At 33.6% G+C, this 24,429-nt stretch overlaps 1 protein-coding gene across 3 annotated transcripts in view; it reads left to right on the top strand.

Moving 5' to 3' along the window:
* Window positions 1-24,429, top strand: part of AGL (amylo-alpha-1,6-glucosidase and 4-alpha-glucanotransferase) — a 100,018-nt gene that overhangs the window by 47,559 nt on the left and 28,030 nt on the right. For all 3 annotated transcript variants that reach the window (XM_082382806.1, XM_082382804.1, XM_082382805.1), the window contains exons 12-27: window positions 931-1,118; window positions 2,849-2,972; window positions 3,563-3,726; window positions 4,008-4,109; window positions 4,224-4,379; window positions 4,473-4,623; window positions 6,831-6,955; window positions 7,045-7,157; window positions 7,276-7,410; window positions 9,886-10,016; window positions 12,880-13,016; window positions 13,290-13,423; window positions 14,644-14,819; window positions 19,030-19,132; window positions 22,337-22,562; window positions 23,778-23,889. In XM_082382806.1, coding sequence (XP_082238932.1) covers window positions 931-1,118; window positions 2,849-2,972; window positions 3,563-3,726; window positions 4,008-4,109; window positions 4,224-4,379; window positions 4,473-4,623; window positions 6,831-6,955; window positions 7,045-7,157; window positions 7,276-7,410; window positions 9,886-10,016; window positions 12,880-13,016; window positions 13,290-13,423; window positions 14,644-14,819; window positions 19,030-19,132; window positions 22,337-22,562; window positions 23,778-23,889 — 2,277 coding nt within the window. The remainder of the gene's footprint in view (window positions 1-930; window positions 1,119-2,848; window positions 2,973-3,562; window positions 3,727-4,007; window positions 4,110-4,223; window positions 4,380-4,472; window positions 4,624-6,830; window positions 6,956-7,044; window positions 7,158-7,275; window positions 7,411-9,885; window positions 10,017-12,879; window positions 13,017-13,289; window positions 13,424-14,643; window positions 14,820-19,029; window positions 19,133-22,336; window positions 22,563-23,777; window positions 23,890-24,429) is intronic.

The raw sequence follows: 24,429 nt of genomic DNA, 5'->3' as shown, positions 1-24,429 counted from the left end.
CATTACAGATGCCAGAGGTGCATACAGTTTGAGTGAGAAGAGAAGGGATTGATAGGATGGGATTCACCTTCTTCTTTTCCCTCCTTTCCCTTTCTAGCCCTTATCTCCTCAAACAGAATAGCTTTTATATATCTATTTTATATTGTGGTCCTGCCTAAAAGTTTATTTGGGCAACAATTTATTGCATTTTTAAAAGACATTTGAAACCTCTATTATTACAGCTATTTACTATAAGAGATATTTTCACTCATTAGCCAGAGGAGTATTTAAGGTATTTGAATGGCAGTTAAACTAGAAACCAATTGTTTTTAGATTCCCTCTCACTTAATACTAGCATCTTATTTTTCTACATCTGTTTCATTGCCAGGAAGAATTTTGCAGGGACCTATCAATATATTTATTTTTTAACATTTTAGAATTAGAAGCCCATTTTAATGACATTAAATTTAATTCAGAAATCTCATTTAAAAAAAAAAAAAAAAGAGTGTAGCTTTGGATTTAAGTATCTCTGCCCTCTCCTTTCTAACCATTCTACATGAAAAAGGACATTCTGCTCTACACCATGGATTTAATGTAACCTATTGCCAAAAATTGGTAGCAAGGTGGAGATGGAGCTTTAAATGTTTTTGGTGGAACTATAGCTTTAAAGCCCTACTATTATTGTTTTCTTTCAAGAGGTAACTTAAATTTTTGCCATTAAGCACACATTTTTAGAAGAGACAATAAGGTACAATTTTAGCAAAATAGATATGAGATCCAAATTACTATTAACTTTAAAAAATTTTACCCCATGCCATTTTAGATGTAATTTTAACCTATATATGGTTTGTGTTAGAAATAGTAAATGTGTTTTAAAAACAAGTTTTTCCTTGAAGTAAATGTTTTCATTTTGTTTCTCAAACCATTGAAAGCAAACTCCTTTCTTAACAGGTTCAGATGTTTATCTAAGGAGAGAACTTATTTGCTGGGGAGACAGTGTTAAATTACGCTATGGGAAAAAACCAGAGGACTGTCCTTATCTCTGGGCACACATGAAAAAATACACTGAAATAACTGCGACTTATTTCCAGGGAATCCGTCTTGATAACTGTCACTCAACACCTCTTCATGTAGCCGAGGTACATAAAAACAATTCATCTACATTAAGAAAAGAAATTCAGTATTCTTTCCTAGCTTTCCTTAAATAGAGTATACAAATATATGCTTCCTTTTGCTAGTTGGATACCAACATTGATTTGGTGGTAGTATTTAACACTTGCATAATTTGCATAATTCTGACAATTTTTTGATGCAGCTGTTATGGAGTACTGGGCTATAAAATGTTTGAGTTAATATTTTTATTTTAAGTTAGGGAAGTACATTATATTGTCTCTGATAATACACATACAACCATATTGCTGTATATATATTATTAAAATATTATTCATATTTTAATGTTAATATTTTAACAGAATTAATCTTATTAATATTTTAATATATAAATATTAATTTGTCTTATTCTTGTTATTTTTAGGTTGCTTTCAATACATGAGTAGCCACTGTGAAGTTGCATAGCTTATTTCATATTACAGTGATTATTTAAACCCTAATATTACAGCATATTGAAACTATTTTAGCCTCATTGATTCAATTTTTATTAATTGTTATAAAAATGTAAATGTACACATAAAAGTTTTCTATTCCTCTTTGGGTTTTTTACAGTAACTTAAGCAATGCCAACACTTATAGCATTATCTTTTACATTTACAGCTTTGTAAACACTTTAAATTTTCATTCTGTTTATAAGATCTTTGATAGTTTTCTAGTCACAAGTTAGTGTTCTTTGGAAATGTGTGCTTATCTGAAAAACATCTATTTCTATACTTTTAAAGCAGTATTATAATGTATATGTTTCAAGTCCTGTGATGAAAAATTGATTTGATTTGGAAGAATTTAATGAACATTAATTAGTTAAGGTAGTAGACGTTTTTTAGCTTCAAAAAATGGCAGAGGTTTTTTTGTGTGTGCCTTTATAGCAACATCAAAAAAAAAAAATACACTTTTAAGATTGTTATAACATTATGGAAAAACTTAGAATATTAAAATTTAATTTGCTTAATTTTAAGTTACATAATCCTCTAGGATCTTACCTGATACAATTTCAAGATTTTATTAGTCTTTGTGGAAATGTTATGTTAAAAAAAACTTTTTGGAACTGATCTGATTAAGAGTTTTGGGGAATTCCCTAGTGGTCCAGTAGTTAGGACTCAGTGCTTTCACTTCAATGGCCCGAGTTCTGTCCCTGGTCGGGGAACTAAGATACCGCAAGCTGCAAAGCATGGCCAAAAGAAAAAGTTTATTATCATCTGTAGGAAAAACTGGTTTCAGTCTGGTCAGACCTAATCTTTGCAATAGCTAAATGATTCAGCAGTAGGGAATTTATCATGAATAGCTTAGTCAAGTGCCTGGAAATTAATAGTCTGATTAGAGGTATTAAAAACAAACATAAAACGGGGGGAAATCTTAGCAGAACTGCAGTGCTATGGTTTACATTTTTTAATGTGACACTAACATTTTTCTTCTTCCTTTTTTCCTCCCCCTTGTGTCCCTGTATCTGCAAAATCTAATCTTCCTTTTTAACTGTTATACTGTCTTTATAAATTCTCTTGTTTCCTGTATGTATTGGTCTGTTTTATGTTTTCTTACATATGCACAATGACTTTATTTGGAAATTCTTCTTGGATTTCCATTTTGTCTTGCTACATGATATTTTCCTTTGTCAAATCCATGCCTAATCTTGCCTCCTCTCCTTCCCCTGCACCATCTTGCTTTTCTTTTTCTGTTACATTTGTGACTGTGCTTTTTGCAGTACATGTTGGATGCTGCTAGGAAATTGCAACCCAATTTATATGTAGTAGCTGAACTGTTCACAGGAAGTGAAGACCTGGACAATATCTTTGTTACTAGACTGGGCATTAGTTCCTTAATAAGAGGTAGGCTTATTGAAAGTGTTTTTCCCATCTAAAGCTTTAGTTTTTGTTTAAGTAGATTAAAAGGCATTTAATAGCTTTATATACAGCATTTAATAATGTTCAACATAGTTACTGTTCTTTTAAATATCCTACTCAAAATTGCCTAGTATAACTTAGTCTGTTTTCATCAGTAAAAATTTCCACTTTGGGGTAAAATATCTCATTTTAACTTGAAAGAGCAGTGGAATGAACTGATGATTCATGAACAAAACCATTTTTTTGGTTGTTGAAAGTACACAAATCTGTTTTTCATCTCCTACCTGCCTATATGATATTAATCTTTAGATTCTTCTCCATGGATTTTATATAACCAACATCCTAATAAACAACATATGTTCCCTTTTACCTGCATGAACCATTTCTCTGGTTAAGTTACAGAGAAGACTTTTTTGTCATTTAAACTAATGGACATTTGTTTAAATGTTTAAAGCAGTTTTATTTTTTATAATATTTATGTGGTCTTTTTTTGAAAGTCAGTCATGATACGAAATCTAATCTCTTCTTGGACATTGATAATGAAGATTGTTAAAATATTCTGTAATACCTTGCAGAGGCAATGAGTGCATGTGACAGTCATGAAGAGGGCAGATTAGTTTACCGATATGGAGGAGAACCTGTTGGATCCTTCGTTCAACCCTGTTTGAGGCCTTTAATGCCAGCTATTGCACATGCCCTGTTTATGGATATTACCCATGATAATGAGTGTCCTATTGTGGTAAGCATCTAACGTGTTTCTTGTATTTACTGATTTTGCTAAATGTTTTGATATTTAGTTCCCTGCTATTTCGTGGTAGTAATATCCACAAAACTTCAAAATAATGCCTTAGTGATTGTGATACAAAGATTTTTGAGCGTTTTGTTCTTTGTTTTAAAGCAAATGAATGTATCTTATCAAATGTATTTATGCACTTTTACTTCATTATGCTATAGGATGGCACTTTGCATTTGAAAGAAAATAAACTTTTGGGTTTTTTTTGTTTTTTTATTGTTTTCTAGCATAGGTCAGCATATGATGCTCTCCCAAGTTCCACGATTGTTTCTATGGCATGTTGTGCTAGTGGAAGTACTAAGGGCTATGACGAATTAGTGCCTCATCAGGTTTGTTTATGTGTTGTTTTTTAAAATCCACAAGGCCAAAAACTTTGATCATTTTTGCCAAAAGTTCTCATTGTAATTAAAATGTACACATGGCTAAGTTTTAATTTTGTTCAGATTTCAGTAGTTTCTGAAGAACGGTTTTACGCTAAGTGGAATCCTGAAGCATCACCATCCAGTATCGGTGAAGTTAATTTCCAAAGTGGCATCATTGCGGCCAGGTGTGCCATCAATAAACTTCACCAAGAGCTTGGAGCCAAGGGTTTTATTCAGGCAAGAAACTAAATTTTCTAGGTTTCTTTCTTAAGGTTCAATTTTAGAGTCTTCCCAATTTGAGCACTAATGTGTTTTCTCTTTTTTTCTCAGGTGTATGTGGATCAAGTTGATGAAGACATAGTGGCAGTAACAAGACACTCACCTAGTATCCATCAATCCGTTGTATCTGTGTCTAGAACTGCTTTCAGGAATCCCAAGACTTCATTTTACAGCAAGGAAGTGCCTCAAATGTGCATCCCTGGTAATGTGATCTAAAAAGTGTCATTGTGATTATATTGTTAAATTGTTAATAATAATAATAAATATTATTAAATTGTTGTTACATATCGTATATATTGTAACACAGTGCAAGTGTAGATGTAGTTGAGAAAAAGAATTAGAAATTTTTGATAGCTTATGTTTTTGCTACATGGAACAAAACCTGGAAATACTCTCAAATGTTAACATTTTTTGAGTTGTGAAGTGATTTTTTTTTCATCCTAATACATTCCCTTATCTCCCAATTTGTATTAAATGAACATGTATTTCTTCTATACCCAGGAAAATATATATGTATGTTCATGTGTTTGTATATATGTATGTACATATATTCATATGTGTGTCCAAGTGTTTTTATGTATGTGTATACACGTATTTACATATATAAACCAAAATGGAAAGCAGTTTAATATTTAAGGCTCTTTATAATCCATCCTCACCTACCTTCCTGACCCTGTGTCACTCCACTGTTTTAACCAAATAGATATTTTCACTGTTCCCCAAGTAGTCTTACTTCCACTTATTTATGAATTCTTTACATCTTTCAAGGACTAAAGTTTCACCTCCTTTGAGAAGCTTTCTCTAAGTACTCAGTGAACTCTCTGTCCTCTGAACATAAAGTAATTATAGTCTCTCTATATCATTCTAACACTTAGTTATAAAATACATCCTTGAGATATATCCTTAGTATTGCTTGATTTTTTTCTAGACATGTGTATTTCATTTCCTTCCTTATTATTATATATAATATATTATGGCATAACATGCTCCTGTGCATACAGCAGCTGTCCAAGTCTGTTGATTAATTGAGTGAATGAAGATTCTCATAAAAATCATCATACTCTATATTGGTTGCTAGTTGCTAAGTATTCATAACTCCCATTTTTAGAAATTATCAACTTGAATAGTTTCAGAGTTAAATGTTTATTACTTTTTTTGACTATTCACAAGTTTATATTCAGTAATCTTATTTGGTTGTTGCTAATGTACATATATAGTTTTACATGGCTGCACTCAGTGTATATGGTAGTATCTCAGGGGTGTTTTTTTTTTTTTTGATCAGTGATCATCCTTAAAAGATTTTCCATTTTATCAGTCCACAAAATTGTGATTTTCATTATGTTAAATATTTCATATTTTATGTTAGTATTCCATTTTTAATATTTTGGGGTATGTTTAGCAGTGTTCTTTAAGATTTGAATATACACTAGGAATAATTCTTTTTCTTTTGAACAATTTTCTTAGTATATATTTCCAGAAGTAGATTTCTGGATCAAAAAGTCTTTCATTGTCAGATTAATGGCTTAAAGTTCAAATTATTTAAATAATAACGTTGCAGTTTTATATATCCTTTGGTCCAGCAATTCTATTTCCAGGTATATATCAAACTCTTCTGCATTTCCATTAGGAAATATGCACAGAAATATTTATTGTAACATTATTTATAGTAGAGAAAAACAATAACAATGTTAATAAAATGAATGCATTTTGGTATATTCATACAGTGGAATACTATCTGGCATTTGAAATAAATGAGGTAGAGCTAATCTATATTAGCTGAACAAACCTAAAAAAAAAATGCAGTGTTGTCCAATAGAAAGGAAGTTGCAGAAATGTATATGTAACTTGAATCCACTTAAATAAACTTGGACATATGGAGAATAGTATATGTTGCTTAGGGAAACATACACATGTAGTAAAAATGCACAGGATCAATGAACCCCAGCCTTCAGGTAGTGGTTACCTCTGAAGGGGGAGAAAGGGTACACAGGGACTTCAGTTGGATCTGGAATGTTTTCTTAAGCGAGGTAGAGAGACCTGGGTGTTTTAAATTTTTCCCTATTTTTTCTATCTTTGAAATATTCCATTTTTTAAATGTAAGCCTTTCAAGTGATCTACTTTCTCTCCACTCAATATTAGGAAGGTTATACATTGTTCCCCAGAGCTAAGCCATTATTACTTGATGGGATCTCTTTTCAAATAAAGCTTTGTTAATTAAGTTGTGATTTTTTTTTAAAGCATTGTGTAAAAGCTGCATCTTGGGTAGAATTATCTACTTTCAGACTGTTTTTTTTTTTTTAATTAACTGATATTTCATATTCAACTTTAAGTGATTTAAAACCCCTTTACCAATTCTTAATTTCAGATGGTTTAATATGAAATTTTGTTAAAGTTTTTATATATTCCTAGGCAAAATTGAAGAAGTAGTTCTTGAAGCTAGAACTGTTGAGAGAAATACGGAACCTTATAGGAAGGATGCTAATTCAATCAATGGACTGCCAAATGTCACAGTAGAAATTAGAGAACATATTCAGGTATTTGGGACTCTCTTCCCACTACTGTATTTAACATTTTAAGGACATTAGAATTATCTATTGAAAGGTGTTATATTATTTTTTTCAAGCTTAATGAAAGTAAAATTGTTAAACAAGCTGGAATTACCACAAAAGGACCCAATGAATTTATTCAAGAAATAGAATTTGAAAATTTGTCTCCTGGAAGTGTTATTATATTCAGGTATGTTACTTAGAGTTCAAACTGTTAACTTTACTTATATTTAAAGTGTTTTACATATCCTGTTAATTTTGAATAAATTACTCCTAAAAATTAACTATATTTTAATTAATGTTTTCAGAGTTAGTCTTGATCCACATGCACAAGCTGCTGTTGGAATTCTTCGAAATCATCTGACACAGTTCAGTCCTCATTTTAAGTCTGGGAGTCTTGCTGTTGACAACACAGATCCTATATTAAAAATTCCTTTTGCTTCGTAAGTATGCCTTATTTTATGGAGATTTGCACTTTAATAACTGATAAGTTACCACAAGCCTGATTTAAGTAGTTTTAAGAGTCCTGTATATCCTTGTTGCTTAAAGGATAGTCTAAGGACCAGGAGTATTTTCATCACTTAGTGTTAACATTTTGTCCTGTTGCTTGTGCCTGTGTATGCATGCATGCTCTCTTACTCATACACTCCCAGATAGATAGATAGATAGATAGATAGACATGTATACATATATACGCTATACATATTTGTCTATCTATATATATACACGTCTCTATACACATATACACAGTTTTTCTGAGCTATTTGAGACTAAGTTGCATACATCATACTTCTTACCACTTCATTTATTTAATGTCAATGCATTATTCTAATATATGGCTATACCATAATTTATTTCATCAGTCTACATTTTTTGGACAGCTGAATTGCTCCCAATTATTCCCTATTATGTATGTCTTTGTACATTCATCTTTGCATAAATCCTTAGTTATTCCTTTACTAATCATGCCCTTGCTAGGTGGTGCCATATAGTACTAAAGAGTATGGGTTTTGAAATTTAAGGCTGGGTTTAACTCCAGCTTCACCACTGTCAGTATGATCTTGGACAAATTATTTACACTTTCTTCATCTCAGTTTCCTCATCTGGACAATGGGGCTTATAGTAGTTCCTACCTCTTAGATTTTGTAAGGATTAAATAGGATAATGCATATAAAGCACTTAATACAATTCATGGCACATAACGAATGCTCAATATATGTTTGATATCATGAGTACTAGGATAATTTCCAGGGTTGGAATTTCTGAGTTAGACTGTCTGTTTATATGAGGCTTTTAATACTGCCAAATCCCCTCCAGAAAGATTATATTAATTAATATTTTCAGCTCTATGTAAAAGAGTCTAATATCCCACATCCTTACTAATACCGAGTATATATTATTCTAATGTAATGTTTAAGAGCGTAGAGGATGCGACTAGACTGCTGGGGTTTGAGTCCAATTTCAGACTCTTAGCTGTAAGAAGTAAGACCTTGGGCAAGTTACCTAAGAGATATAATTACAGTGACTCGCAGAATAGTGTTTGACACAGGGTGAGTGATCAGTCAGTGTTAGCTATTATTAGTCAAATTGGTAAATATAAAATACTTTAAAATGATATCTCAATTTATTTTAATATTAAGCTAATTTTTTTGTTCATCAGCCATTTGTATTTATTTGGTGATATGTCATTTTACATATTAGCTCATTTTTCTGTTCTGTTCAATTGTTTTTGTTGTTTTTTAAGAGCTTTTATTAATAAGGATATTAACTCTTAATTCAAACCATACTTAGTAGTTACATTCTAAAAAAAAATCTGTGATGAAGCAGTGTTGTGTTTCTACGGAATGTTTATAAAATGCACATTCCTCATCAGAGCTACTCAGATTATTTTGGGACAAGATCAAGAAATCTGCACTTTAATATGCTTTCCAGGTGATTCTTATGCAAGGAGTTCACTGGCTACATCTTGAAAAACATTGCACTAGAATGGAGTTGGTACTGAGGCTACCGATAGATTTGACTCACTCTTGACTCACAAATTGCAGAGGAAGGGTCAGTCCCAGCTGGGAGGAGGGAGGCTAGCAAAGACAGAGGGAACAAAGCACAGCTGACAATTTTCTAAGCTGAGACAGAACTAAAAGAGAAAGAAGGGAGTACATTCAAGAGGATATGTATTCAGTTATATAAAATGAAATTACCTGAGCAGTTAGAAGTGCAAGAAAAGAAAGTAGGGTTTCAGTTGCATTCAGGTGTAGTCATTTACACAATCTCACTGCTAACTGGACAAAGGGAAGCCAAGGCGATGATAGTTAAACACTTCCTTCTGCTCATTAGCAAGAAACATCTTTATCTAAGAAAATCTGGTTTCTTAAACAACCAAGCTGAAGGGTAATGCAACCTTAGGAGCGGAAAGGAGAAAAGGAGAGGAATGTAGCAGTAGAGTAACACATGATTTCCTAGGTGGTTAACTGTGACCTTTGATTATCCTTTTATTGGTCCTTTGATAATTATTTTGAGTTTAAGATAATTAGCATAAAAAGTTCTTATTGCCCCCACATAGGAGAATATAAAGGAGAGGAAAAACTAAGTCTGAACTAAAAAGATTAAAAACAAATTTATAAGGTAAAGGATATAGCAACCAAAAGATTTTTCCAGTATACTTCTAATTAATAAAATTTAGCACTTGATTATTTCCTTGGCTTGGGAGAAATGTTACTTCTAATTGAGTTTTTAGCATGTTTATCCTCTAATTATTATTTATAAATGTATATTGTTTACAGTGTATAGTATAACGCTGAGTTCCTAAAACATACATTGCTAAAACATTTTTTGTTATGATTCAGATTTTCTTTATTTTTATTGAGAGCAAGTGAAATTTCAGTATGTTTAACCAGTTTTCTTTATTTTCCAACTTTTAGTATTGCCTCTAAATTAACTTTGGCTGAGCTAAATCAGGTACTTTACCGATGTGAATCAGAAGAACAAGAAGATGGTGGGGGGTGTTATAACATACCAAACTGGTCATCTCTTAAATATGCAGGTCTTCAAGGTAAGCAAGTATAAAGATAGTGAAACTTTTCGGGTTTTTTTGTTTTTGTTTTTGTTTTTAAGGGTCATATGGTGTCTTCCTTATAGGAATAAGAGTATGGGCTCAGAGTTCAACTGCTTGGGTTCGAATTATGGCTCTGCCACCTACTCATTGACCTCTGGCAAGTAACTTAAATTCTCTGTGCCCCAACTTCTGCCTCCATAAAATGTGAATAATATTGTCTAATTCATAGACTTTTATGAGGATTAAATGAGATCATTCGTTTGGGCTCCAAATGGGACTAGGTTGTAAATATATTCATCTTCCTTTTTTGTCTAATTGGAAATATTTTTTTGTTGCATATTTGTTTTAGCCTACAAAGAGAACTTTTAGTTAAATATTATGTAGGTAGAGTAGTTGTAAAGTGGGATACAGGAACTAAATATTTAACTATCAGTTTAATTCATCTGGTTGGTAATATTTTCTTAGATTTTTATCTAGGAGATTTGGTTTATCGCACATGTATTCCTGGGTCATATAGTTTCCCACTTATCAAACCTCCTTTTCAACTCCTCCTTATTTCTCTGTCCATCTAACCCATCTTTAAGGGCCAATTCAATTCTTACATCTTCCACAAATCGTTCCTTAAATATTGCTTTCACAGTAATTTCTTTGTCCTCCAGACACCCATTGCATTTATCTATTATATGTCTCTTATTAGCCCTTGGAATTTACTGCCTTATTTTAATAATTAGTGTAATATTTTTTTATGAATCTTTATTATGGTGGTCAAGAAATAGGCTTTAGAACAACACTTTGTGGGTTGCACTGACTAGCTGTATAACTGTATGGTAAACTCTCTGTGGTTCAGTTTTCTCATCTGTAAAATGAAGATAAAAATAGAATCTACTGCAAGGGGTTACTGTTAGGATTAAATGAGTTAATACATGTAAAGTACTTAGACAATGCTTAGTTCATAGTAAGTATTCAGTGATAATTAGCTTTAAAACTCCACTAAGTAGACTGTACCTTGAGAAAGAACAATGTTTGCCTTTTGGGGGATTCTTGTTTTTAGCTTTCATACCTTCTACAAAATCAAGCACATAAGAAGCTCTCAAAAATTTGTAAGACTTTTTGTGCTCATGACATTCTGTTTTTTTCTAAAATATTCTCATTTTCAACAAAAAATGTTTTGTGCTGTGAGTAATAAAGAAATGTGTATCTTACCACTCTTAAGCAGATACCTACCATTTTCACTCTGAGCTGTTAAACTCCTTCTGTTTGCCTGAAAAGACCATACTTGTGTGAACTTCTTTTCTGGCCTTTATGTTTCTTAAAGTTAAGTCTGGTTTTTTACTAATTCTCTTTACCTTCTCATGAAATGATTTTTCTCATTCTTTCTAAATATAATTGCCCTTACCTGATTTATTTTTTACTCTATACCAATCCCTTTACCCTCTGGCAATTTAGTATTTCCAGCAGCCACCTGATATTTCCAGCAGGCTGTTAATAGCAACCTCAGATTAAATCACACTTAACCATTTCACTGACCTTTCTCTCCTCTAACCAAAATCCCCCTTCCCTACTTCTTGTAACAATACATATTCAGTCATGTTGGAATCCAGGAATCCACTTTTGGACCTGCCCCTTTTATCCTCAACATTCGATCAATAATTAATCAAAATTATTGTACATGTGTTCACCCCAAATCAATAATCATGACTTCTGGATTTTCTTCTGTATTCTCTTTTGGTGTACCATTTCCTTTTTATTTCCACGGTTATCATCCTGTCTAGGACTAAGTCCTGTCTACAAAACCAACTAACCAGTTTTCCAACCTCTTGATACCTTTTCCACAAATCATACCATCCCACTGGTTATCATCAGACCTCTCTTCTAAAACACTGCTCCATCATGTCATCCCATTATTCAGTAAGTGGAACTAACACTTAGTAAGCAATATTTACCTTCCCTGAAAATGCTAGGGTATATATAGGCCATTATTTTATACTGTCTTGTTTTTAGATTTTTTTATGTTTTAAGCTTTGTTTCCTAAAGAAGATTATAAGCTTCCTGAAGGAAAGAATATCTTAAATTTATATATTTATTTTTTAATTTCTCAAAACATGCTATACACACAGTAAAATTAATTAAATTCTAACTAAATAAATTTATTTGACATGAAGTCAGTGAAGCCAATATAATTTTTTAAGGTGGAAATTACTGCCTTATTAAATAATGAAAGTTGTACTATTGCTGTCATTGAAATAATAGAATGTGCTATATATACATAGGAATTCTGATATTTCTGTCTGAGTAGTAATTGAGGATGTGCCTGTATACCTCATTTTGATACTTCATTTAGTTCCAAGTACCTCCTGTTATATTTCAAAGAGCCTCTCCAAAACAGACTTTATTATTACCACCATAGGTGCTCTTGCTGTCTCTGAAACCAGTTCTATGATTTTCTTAAATCTTGCCTGAATATTAAGGAATCCACCACTTTTCAACTGTGAAAAGATGTAGACTTATCAGTTTTCTTTCCCCAGATCCTTAGGGCAGGGAAGCTATGCCAATTGCCTTTGACTATTGTAATATTAAAATTCAAAAGAGCAAGACCAGCTCCAGAAAATAGGAATCTAGGAAAACTCCGCATAGCTCCTGTGACAGCAGTCTCCTTCAGTATGCCTTTGTATCTTGGTTCAAGTCAGTGTTGACACACTTATCTCCAACCATGGGAAGTGCCACTAAGGACTGTGCAGCCCTCTGTCTACCTGTATACGTGTTCACCCCAAATCTCTAGAGACTAGCAGCAGCCCAGGCTATGAGAACAAACTACCTTTGCCAGTGATTAAATTGTCATGATATTTCTCTGAATTTTCAGGATTAATGTCCATATTGGCAGAAATAAGACCAAAGAATGACTTGGGGCATCCCTTTTGTGATAATTTGAGATCTGGAGACTGGATGATTGACTATGTCAGTAACCGGCTTATTTCACGGTCAGGAACCATTGCTGAAGTAAGTAAAGCTATATTCTAGTCCAAAAAAACAAGGGCACAATAAGAAGTATATTAACATACTACGTATAATATTTATATTGTTTTCTAACCAGAAACATTATTTTCTAAACTGAAACATTTTCCTCCCTTCTTCATTGTCTTTCAGTTCTAATAAGTGAAAATCTGGTTAATAGATTGCTAGATAGTAGAATTGCATGTTTGGATTTAGCTTTTAAAATACACCTAGCCTATAAGCACATCAAATTAACTTTTAAAATTATTTTTATAACAGGTTGGTAAATGGTTGCAGGCTATGTTCTTCTACCTGAAGCAGATCCCACGTTACCTTATCCCATGTTACTTTGATGCTATATTAATTGGTGCATATACCACTCTCCTGGATATAGCATGGAAGCAGATGTCAAGGTATATCCAGCAAAGCTTGAGTAAATAAGCATGTTTGTGTAGAAGCCACATACAGTCAGTTTAAACACTCTTAAAAGACCAAAACATGAGGAATTGTCATACACGCATAGAGCTGAAAAAGTTGATAAGTGGATAGTAAATTTATTAACATCCTTTAATCTGGAACACACAAAAACAAACAGTTATTAAAATCTGTTCTATAAAACTATAAAACATGGGCTTCCCTGGTGGCGCAGTGGTTGAGAATCTGCCTGCTAATGCAGGGGACACGGGTTCGAGCCCTGGTCTGGGAAGATCCCACATGCCGCGGAGCAACTAGGCTCGTGAGCCACAACTACTGAGCCTGCGCGTCTGGAGCCTGTGCTCCGCAACAAGAGAGGCCACGATAGTGAGAGGCCTGCGCACCACGATGAAGAGTGGCCCCCGCTTGCCGCAACTAGAGAAAGCCCTAGCACAGAAATGAAGACCAAACATAGTAATCAATCAATCAATAAATCTTTAACAACAACAACAAAAAAAACTATAAAACATGTTGATGGGAAATTTTAATTGTTTTATGTTATCTGTTTCTATTTATTCCTTGACTTGTTAAGTTAATGGATACAATTTCATAAATCTACACACACCATTCTTTTTTCTAATTTTTCATTAATTAAGAGAAAAAATATTCTGCTATTATTATAAATGAAATTTGCCTTTATTGGTGAATTTCCCTAAAATGGAACCACAGGTCGGAATGTACCAGTGAAGAGCTGCCAAATCAATTTGGGCATGATTTCAGAAAGAACAAAACTTCAGCCCTACCATTTGTTTTACAACAGGCCTTTTAAAGCCAGCTAGACAGAATACTGGGTGAAATGAACGCAGTTCTGAAACCTTATCCAAATTGAAAATTTTGTTCAACTGATATTAGCATTGTTACACATTTGTGTAGAGAGACTTTTTGAAGGGAAGAAACCAAGTAAAATAATACTGCCAAAAATTTTTGAATCAATGGGTATAAAATTTCAGGTATGCAAGATGAGTAAGCTTTGAGATCTGATGTTCAACATTGTGGCTATAAATAACAATATTGTGTTGTACTCTTAAAAATCTGTTAAAGAAGGTAGGTCTCAACTTAGGTGTTCTTACCCTAATAAAATTTTTTGAATAAATAAATGAATAATAAAAAATTTTGTATTTCTACACATAATATTTTGAACTCTATAACATTGTTGCAGCTTTGTTCAGAACGGTTCTACCCTTGTGAAACACCTTTCCCTGGGTTCAGTCCAAATGTGTGGAGTAGGACAATTCCCTTCTCTGCCACTTCTTTCACCTTCCCTTATGGATGTACCGTGCAGGCTGAATGAAATCACAAGAGAGAAGGAGCAGTGTTGTGTGTCTCTAGCCGCAGGTAAGAAATTATGTACAAGGTTCAATCAATGTGCAAGTCAGGATTAGAGAGGAAATTATGAAGAAATTATTATTAAAAAAACTCATGATGTTATTCAAGATTTCATGTTACTGCTTAGTAAAATTTCATAGGTATTCACTTGTAAAAATAATAACCGTGCTATTTAATTACCACTGTGCACCAGACATTTATTTATGTGCATTTTTTTTGTTGTGGCCAGTTAATCCTTTTCTTCATGTTTATTTTTTCCAACTTATGACATTTTGCATTTTTTAATCAAATTTGTTTTACTACCCTTTTTCCATTACACTATACTTGTTTCCCAATATTAAAAATTAACCCAACCTTGTAAAGGTCCTCTACAAGTTACAAAGCATGAAACAAATGTTAAATAATTTTTATTATGTGTCTAATTGCAATCAAATGCTTTCAGCTCTATTGGTATTTTTCCTGAAAGTAGATTTAAAACCCGAATCAAGTAACAAGTTGAAATCTAATCAAAATAGGCTTTTGGTTTCTTTTCAATACATTTCAAGCTATTTCTAAGAAGTATTTAATATTTGATTCCACTGAAGTTTAGAACTTTCCAAACTAAACTGAAATATACTAACTGCAGGATGAAAGTAACAGTATTGTCTGTGTGAATTCCTCTGTTTACCCTTAAATTTGCATTTGCTCAGACCAAGAAAAAAGACCTAGTAGACCCAACAACTAAAAAAGAAGTTAACTTTTCATTTGGAATGATCATATGAACCTTCTGAATGTTTTAATTATGTAATTGTGTTTTAGATTTTCACTCAACTATTTGATCTCCTTCTGGTACTTTCCCCTGTGAATCCATGCAGATGGTCATAAAACTGAACAGGGTCATTGTGAAAAAAAGTTGATAGGCAGAATTTGATTTTAAAGCCTATTGTTTAGAAGCCTATTACATAGAATAGTGATCTCAACATTTTTGATTATTCACTGCTGTTGTTAAGCACTCCCAAAATAAATATACAGATATATTGATATCATAAATGATATACTGATATAAGTTATGATACTTGGTATGTTTACATATCAGGTACAGTATAAAACAAAAAGAGAAACTAAAAAGATAAGTTCATAAATATAAATAGAAGTTCTGGGATTTCTTTCTAACATCCTAAGGGAGAGTTTTATATACTCCATACTAACAATATATAGGACTGTACTCAGATTTGCAGGTAGATTTCTTGGTTTCATTTTTAAATGAATACAAAGGCCAGGAATACCTTCCTTTGGTGACAGTGGTGCAAAATATATATATAATTATAAGCTTTTATAATAATTGACAAGGTAGAAATCATTCAGAAGATGTGTGATCTTAAGTCATATACTCTCAGAGGTCAAAAAGTTAATACAAACATTTCCACACATCAGTGCTAGAGATTTTATAGTTCTGACTTTTTAACAAAGACTAACTGCCTGTATTTTGGGGCATACCAACTCAAACTCATCCTTGGATCTATCTATACTTACATTTTATGCAAGGTGTTAAGTGGGTTAAAGTACCAGGAAGTCTGTGCCGCACAGAGTACTATATATATATGTGATAGCTGCTGTCATCATCATCATCAGAATTACATCATCAACCATATATTGGGTTGGCCAAGAGGTTCCTTCGGTTTTTAAAGTAAAAATAAAAGACACGTTTTAAATTTTCACCAAGAAGTTTATTGAACATCATATGCACCGTTTTGTTCCATTACCTTCCCAAAACTTTTTATCTTTTTGAGCAAAGAACTGTTCCAGGTGCCTTTTACAGTCTTCCAGGGAATTGAAATTTTTTTTCCATTAAGAGAGTTTTGTAAAGACCGAAATGAATGGAAATCCAAAGGTTCAATGCCTGGTGAATACAGCAGATGAATCAGAACTTCCCAGCCCAGCTGTACCAGTTTTTGACTGGTCATCAAAGAAACATGTGGTCTTGCGTTATCCTGATGGAAGATGATGAGTTTTCTGTCGACTAATCCCAGACGCTTTTCGTCGAGTGCTGCTTTCAGTTGGTCTAATTGGGAGCAGTACTTGTTGGAATTAATCATTTAGTTCTCCGGAAGGAGCTCATAATAGAGGACTCCCTTCCAATCCCACCATATACACACATCACCTTCTTTGGATGAAGACTGGTCTTGGTGTGGTTGGTGGTGGTTCATTTCGCTTGCCCCATGATCTCTTCCGTTCCACATTATTGTACAGTATCCACTTTTCATCGCCCGTCACAATTTGTTTTAGAAGTGGAATGTTTTCGTTACGTTGCAGTAGAGAATCTCACGCGGAAATACGGTCAAGAAGGTTTTCCTCACTTAACTTATGTGGAACCCAAGATCAAAGTGATTAACATAACCAAGCTGGTGCAAATGATTTTCAATGCTTGATTTGGATATTTTGAGTATGTCGGCTATCTCCCATGTGGTATAACGTTGATTGTTCTCAATTAATGTCTCAATTTGATCACTATCAACTTCAACTGGTCTACCTGATCATGGAGCATCGTCCAGCGAGAAATCTCCAAAACAAAAGTTCGCAAACCACCTTTGACAAGTTCAATCAGTCACAGCACCTTTCCACACACTGCACAAATCTTTTTGTGCGTTTCAGTTGCATTTTTACCTTTCTTGAAATAATAAAGCATAATATGCCGAAAATGTTGCTTTTTTTCTTCCATCTTCAGTATTAAAATGGCTACACAAAAATTCACCAATTTTGATAAGTTTTTTTTTTAATGCACGCTGATATGACAGCTGTCACAATACAATATAACAAAATTATTTTGAATGAAGTTAAAGACAACTAAGCGCTACTAGAGCCATCTTACGGAAAAAACCAAACGAACTTTTTGGCCAACCCAGTATATAAACTGTGTATGTGAACCGTGTATAAACAATACACAAAGTGTTCAGGGAAATTTTGTACCACTATTTGAAAGACAATATAGAAAGAAACGTCTGATGTTACCTTTAGTTCTGATGTTTTCTTAACAGAAGAACATACAAGGTGAATACCCAGTAAACAGAAACTTAAATTGTGAAGTATTGCCAATTTTTTTAATCTTAGTCAAATTCTTTTACCTCTCAATTTACCTTTTATAATTAATCTTTTATTTCATTCATTCAGTAAATTTTTATAGTGATATGTACCAGTAACAATTTTCAGTGATATACTTTGGTAAACAATGCAAATGAGATTTCTGTTATCATGGATCTTATTTTCTATTGGGGAGAGACATTCATTGAACAAACCAGAAAACAAATAAGATATTGTCAAATAGTGTTAAGTGCTTAGAAAATAGTTATGAATGAATGCTGTGAACATTTTATTTCTGACCTCAGTTTTCCCTTCCTAAAATTTTTGTTACATTTATACTTTAGCATAGTTAGTTTTCTTGAGTGAAATGCTAATTTCCTTTGCTTTACTTTCCTACTGATTATTGTTTTTAGTACAAATGCAGATAACAATTATATTCTTTTCATGTTTTGTAAGAAACCAAACTCAATTTAAAAGTAAAATTTTAGATTTTATCCATCAGTCACTCTGTTTTACTTCATGCATAAAAGCTGCAGTTACCTAGAATGTTCAAGTTATTTGGCATCTGAAATCCTTGTTTTCATCTGTGAAAATTGTTTCTGGCTAACAAACTATAACACTTCTAAGTCATTTTAAGTAAATGGGAAATTTGGTAATAAAGTAACTCTATAGTGATAGATTAATAAACATTTAATTATGTATCATTAAGGTAATCATCTCATATTTAGATTAATTTGTTGCCTTCGAATTGCACGTAGAACCTTTTAAAATATATCATTACTATTATATTAAGAGTTTCTTGATGTGTTAAATATTTGACCTCTGATTTTAATCTTTAACTTTAATTTACTAAAAGAAAGTTTATCTGTGTTTAAAGACTCACACATTTGAACCAGTTCAGATAAGCATCACTCTCTAGCACTGATTCTTAATCTATTTTGGGTGACAGATTCCTTTAAGAATCAGATATGATTATGGAACCTCATCACACAAAAGTTGACATAAGTATAGCCATACATTCTGCAGATACCTTAAGAGGGTTTGAAGACTCTTTTTAGCTCATCCTTGACCCCCAAGTTTAGAGCAACTCATCTGTAGTAATGGAGTTCATAGGTTTGTGTATATTAAGGTTAATATATTACTTTGTTGTGTTTTCTGTTAGGCTTACCTCACTTTTCTTCTGGTATTTTCCGCTGCTGGGGAAGGGATACTTTTATTGCCCTTAAAGGTCTGCTGCTGATTACTGGACGCTACTTGGAGGCCAGGTAGGGAATCTCTAAAAAGTTACAATGCAGGTTTATGTTTGAATGTTTTTCACATGCTCTTCAGACTTCTTATTCATCTATTCTCAACATTTGGGAGGCATGTTTTCCTTAAGTGTGTTTTTTGTTTTATTTTTTATGTATTCAATTAATAGGATCATAGAATTTCAAAGAAGTGAAAATCTTTAAAGTTACCAAATTCTAACCCTTCATGTTACAGATCAGGTTATCTTCAGCATTTGCTACTTTATTTTAAGTAAAACTAAAAAATGTATAACCATATTACTAACATCACTCACTAAAGAGTAAAATTTCTATGCCCAAGTTAAGTAAGTGTAAGAACTCAAATGAACTTTTAGGTAAAATTGGAAAGTCTGCCATTTTTTGTTCTTCCATCATAATGAAGGCATTGCTGGCTTTTTGACGGAGTTCGGTAGAAAGAATTATAATACCAGGTTTTCTTTTTAATGTCAGACCTCGTAACCTCCAGTTTTATGTTTTCTAGACTTAAAATGGTGTTTTCTTATGTCACAATATTATGTATGAATTTATCGGAGGTAGAAAAGAAAGGCTCTACATCAGTGCTGTATAGTGTTCCACAAATCAGCAGTGTCACCATCATCTGACAGCTTGTTAGAAATGCAAATTCTTGGTCTCTATGCTGGATCTGCTGAATCCAAACCTGGGGGTGGAAAGGGCAGAGGTGGCAGATGGCAATCTGTGTTTTTGCAGGGGCTCCAGGTGATTTTCAGCGGCCTAAGACTAAAGTTTGATATCACTGCTCTACAAGTTAAAACTTGTAGCAAAAAAAGCATTTATATGATACCTTGTTTTGATGTCACCCGAGAAATAACTGGAGGTTTGCCTCTCCAAATGACAAGTTTTATTTTTGATCCTTTTAAAATTGGAAATTTCTAAGTGAGCATCTAAAATGTATTATATGCTTCCCTATACTAACCTAATATATAATAAGACCTTTTATTATGGACTTAAGATACTATTATGGGGCTATAGAAATTTGGGCGGCTGTGTGCTTCTTCCCCAAATGCCCCTAAATGACCGTGATTAAGAAATAGGAAGTGGAACGTCAGGAGCACAGTGTAGTGGTTAAGAACTTGGGTTTGGGCCAGACTACCAGGTTCTAATCCTGGTTCCAAATGCCCACCTGACAAATTATTTGTTCTCTTCGTGCTCTCCGTAGAATGGTTATAGTACTTACCTTATAGGGTTTTTGTGAGGATTAAATAAGCTAATACAGTTAAAGTATCTAGAGCAATGTCTGCCACATGCTAAGCACTCCATAAATGTTCATTTTTAAAATAATTATTGTTACTTTCATTGTTATCTGGGCTCCCAATGTTCACTTCTATGTACTGTCAAAAATTTCTGCTACTTAGTTTTACATATGACTATCTAGATCAAGCATCCGCTAACTATGGCCTGTCACCTGTTTTGTATGACCTATGAGCTAAGAATGGTTTTTACCTCTTTAAAGGATCATTAAAAAAAAAAAAAGAATACATGATGAGACCATATATGGCCAACAAAGCCTAAAATATTTACTGTCTGACCCTTTACCGAAAAAAAGTTTGCCTACCCCTGATCTAGATGAGTTCCCAGAAGATAATGCATTTGTTAGGGTAGTGCTAGCTGCTATGAATTATAAACTCTTAAATTTCAATGGCTTTTCACAAACAAAATTCATTTGCTTCTGATCCTGTATGAGTGTTCAGGAGGGAACTTTCTACTTAGTGGTGAAAGGATATAGGCTCCTTTATCTTCAGGATATACCATCTTCCAGGGACTCTAGGTTCTCTCCAGTCAGCTGGCAGAGAGGGAAAGAGAGCCTGAGGAAAACACACTTGTTCCATGCACTTAACATTCTTTTGCCTTAGAATGCAGTCATCTGGCCACAGCCAACTGTAAGGTAGGCTGGGATGTATAGGAAAGCCATTTTATTGGACACATGGCTGTCTCTACCACAGATAGTTCTACTTCCACCCTCTGCAGAGATGTTCATGGACAGAGGACTTTTTATTCAACTTTCTCATGTATGACATATTCTAGATAATTAAGATTGCTAATACTCTGACCTTTTATTAATTGGAAGTGTCACGGTCCATACTAACACTTTTGTACTGTGAAGATAAAAAGTTCCTCTTACACTATAATTTAAGAGATGGGCATGGGACTTCCCTGGTAGCGCAGTGGTTAAGAACCCGCCTGCCAATGCAGGGGACACGGGTTCAATCCCTGGTCCAGGAAGATCTCACATGCCACGGAGCAACTAAGCCTGTGCACCACAACTATTGAGCCCACGTGCCACAACTACTGAAGGCCGCATGCCTAGAGCCCGTGCCCTGCAACAAGAGAAGCCACCGCAGTGGGAAGCCCGCACACCGCAACAAAGAGTAGTCCCCACTTGCCACAACTAGAGAAAGCCCGTGCACAGCAATGAAGACACAACGCAGCCAAAAATTTAAAAAATTTTTTTAAAAAGAAATGGGCATTGAACTGATATATAGAATTAATTAAATTTCTAAATGGTTTAGCCAAAAAGTGTTGAGGCCTAGAGATTTTAAATGCCTTTTCCAAGGTCATACAGATGGCAACACTAGGATTTAAATCTCAGTCTTCTTATATCTCAGTTTCATGCTCTTTTTAGAATGCCATGCCATCTTACAAAGCTGTCATTTGGTGTATGATAGTAGAATAACACTTTGAAAGATAAAATATTCTCTACAAGTTTTTGAAAATAAATTATGTTTTTCAAGGTCAGTTTTTACCCATTTATTTTCATACATGGTTGTTTTATTCTTGGTATCTGCTATTTAAAGTAATAAGATTCATGTTCTTAGTTACTCAGATTTTGAAATACGAGGGATTTCAAAAGTAAAACCTAGAGCTATGAGGGACCTTAAAAATCACCCAGTCCAATCCCAAACTCCACAGATGAAAAAAAATTCTCCCAGAGGTGGTTAGTCACACAGATTGTTAGAGAAAAAGACAGGGGTAGGATCAAGGTTCCTGACTTTTAATTCAGTGCTTATTTTATATTATGACCTCTTTCTACATGAAAATACAAAGAAAGAAGGGCAAGAGAGAAAATACATAAAAAATAATGATTACCAAGAGTGACTTTTTTGTCTTCAATTTTTTAAGTGATTGTTTTCATGTCAAATGATTCACCTAATTCTGTTGTTTTAGGAATATTATTTTAGCATTTGCTGGTACCCTGAGACATGGTCTCATTCCTAATCTCCTGGGTGAAGGAACTTATGCCAGATACAACTGCCGGGATGCTGTGTGGTGGTGGCTGCAGTGTATTCAGGATTATTGTAAAATGGTCCCAAATGGTCTAGACATTCTCAGGTGCCCAGTTTCCAGAATGTATCCTACAGATGATTCTGCTCCTTTGTCTGCTGGCACACTGGTAAAGATCATTTCTTAAAATAATTGTTTTTCCTGAAAAATGACTGTTAGCTTCTAATGTAAAATACATGTAAAATTAAGAATCTGAATCTTACAAATTCTTCAAATATTGGTATTTATTTAGCACCTGCTGCTACTATGAGAGATTGCAGAGATAAGACTTGCTCTTTGCCTGAAGAGCTTGCAACATGGTAGAAGAGGTGACGTGTATATAATACAATCATTGCAAAAAAGAGGGAAGTGCTATGTAGTCTCATAAAAGAGAGATGATCTAGTAAGTGGGTCTCAGAGAGGACTACAGAAAGTAACTAAAATTTCACCTAAACTAAGCCTTGAAAGGTGAGTAGGATTTCATCAGAGATGAGGGAAGTTGTGAGAAGATATTAAAGATGAAATGAATAATAAAGCACGGGGTGGATTGACGCACAGTTTAGGACATACTGCTCAGTCTAGTTTGGCTTTTTGTGTAGGGTACCTGCAGGGTAGTAAGGGATTGTGGAAAGGGTGGACCAGGTTGCCGAGAGCCTTGGCTACCAATCCAGGGAGCTCAGAGTTTATCTTATGAGCAGTGCAGAATGAATAAACATTTTTTTGTGTTTTTTTTTTCCCCCAGTCAAGAATCTACAGGGATATTGTACTTCTGCCACTTCTGATCTGCATTTATGTTATAGTTTATTTGGTATGGAGGACTACTAAGCTACCTCAGGGCTAGCATAGATTTATGTCACTACAATGTTTCTATCATGAAGTGTTCAAAGAATATTTGTCCAAAAATTTTTTTAACCTAAAGTAAATTACCATTATAGTATATAGTTTATCTCCATTGCTATGTATGTGGATGACTTAGAACAGCAATGCCAATTTAAAACTCAGATTTCTGTATAATAAGCTAGATTCATTTATTAGCAGAACTGTTCACTCTAACGCAGATTACACAAGCTCACAAGATTATTTTTCACGTATCAGCAAATTACAAATTATTTCATATCACAGAATGTATAGTTAAAACTACAATATGTTAAATGTTCATATGCCAAAGGTCTGATCTATTATATGATGTATAGGAGCTGCTTCTTTCCCTAGTCCCACCCCTTATCCTCATTTCTCCTTTTAAGGGAAAAATACATGTTTCCACAAAACTTCAGTTGTGGAATTTGGGAGACGATAAGAAAAATGTGATTTCTAACAGAGGTAACATCCATTATGTCTCAAACAGGATCAACCATTGTTTGAAGTAATACAGGAAGCTATGCAAAGACACATGCAGGGCATACAGTTCCGAGAAAGGAATGCTGGTCCACAGATAGATCGGAACATGAAGGATGAAGGTACATAACTTTAGGTACATAGTAAAGATTTAGTGATGAGATCAAATTAAACCTTGTAATTGTTCATTTATTTCACAAGTATTTTATTTGTGTATAAAACTTCAGAATATAATAATGAAAAAGATTAAGAGTTTCTGATCTCACCAGTTTAGTTTTAGTTTCTAGAGGAAAGATAAAATGTTATATCTTTTGTCAGCCAGTTTGAAAGGTAATTTTGGTGCTTGCATTTATAATCATAACAATAATTGCTAATAACTGAGTGTTTACTATGTGCTAAGCATTGTGCTAACTACTTTACCTACGTTATTCCCATTTAACACTCCTGGGAACATTGGGCATGAGTTACATTGTTCCCTTTTTTATAGATAAGGTGACTGAAGCAGAGTAGTTTGCCCAGAGTCACACAGCTGCTAAGTGGCAGAGCTAGGATTTCATCCATAGTTTGTATGCCCCATAATCTAGGCTCTTATAAAATACTTTTTATAAAGAGGTTTATTTGTATTCAGAGTTAAAATATAGTTTTTTAACCTCTTTGAAATT

The sequence above is a fragment of the Balaenoptera borealis genome, assembly GCF_965194805.1.
Source record: "Balaenoptera borealis genome assembly, chromosome: 1".
Lineage (NCBI taxonomy): Eukaryota > Metazoa > Chordata > Mammalia > Artiodactyla > Balaenopteridae > Balaenoptera > Balaenoptera borealis.
Note: the sequence above shows the minus strand (reverse complement) of the source record. Positions and strands in the feature narration are given on the sequence as shown.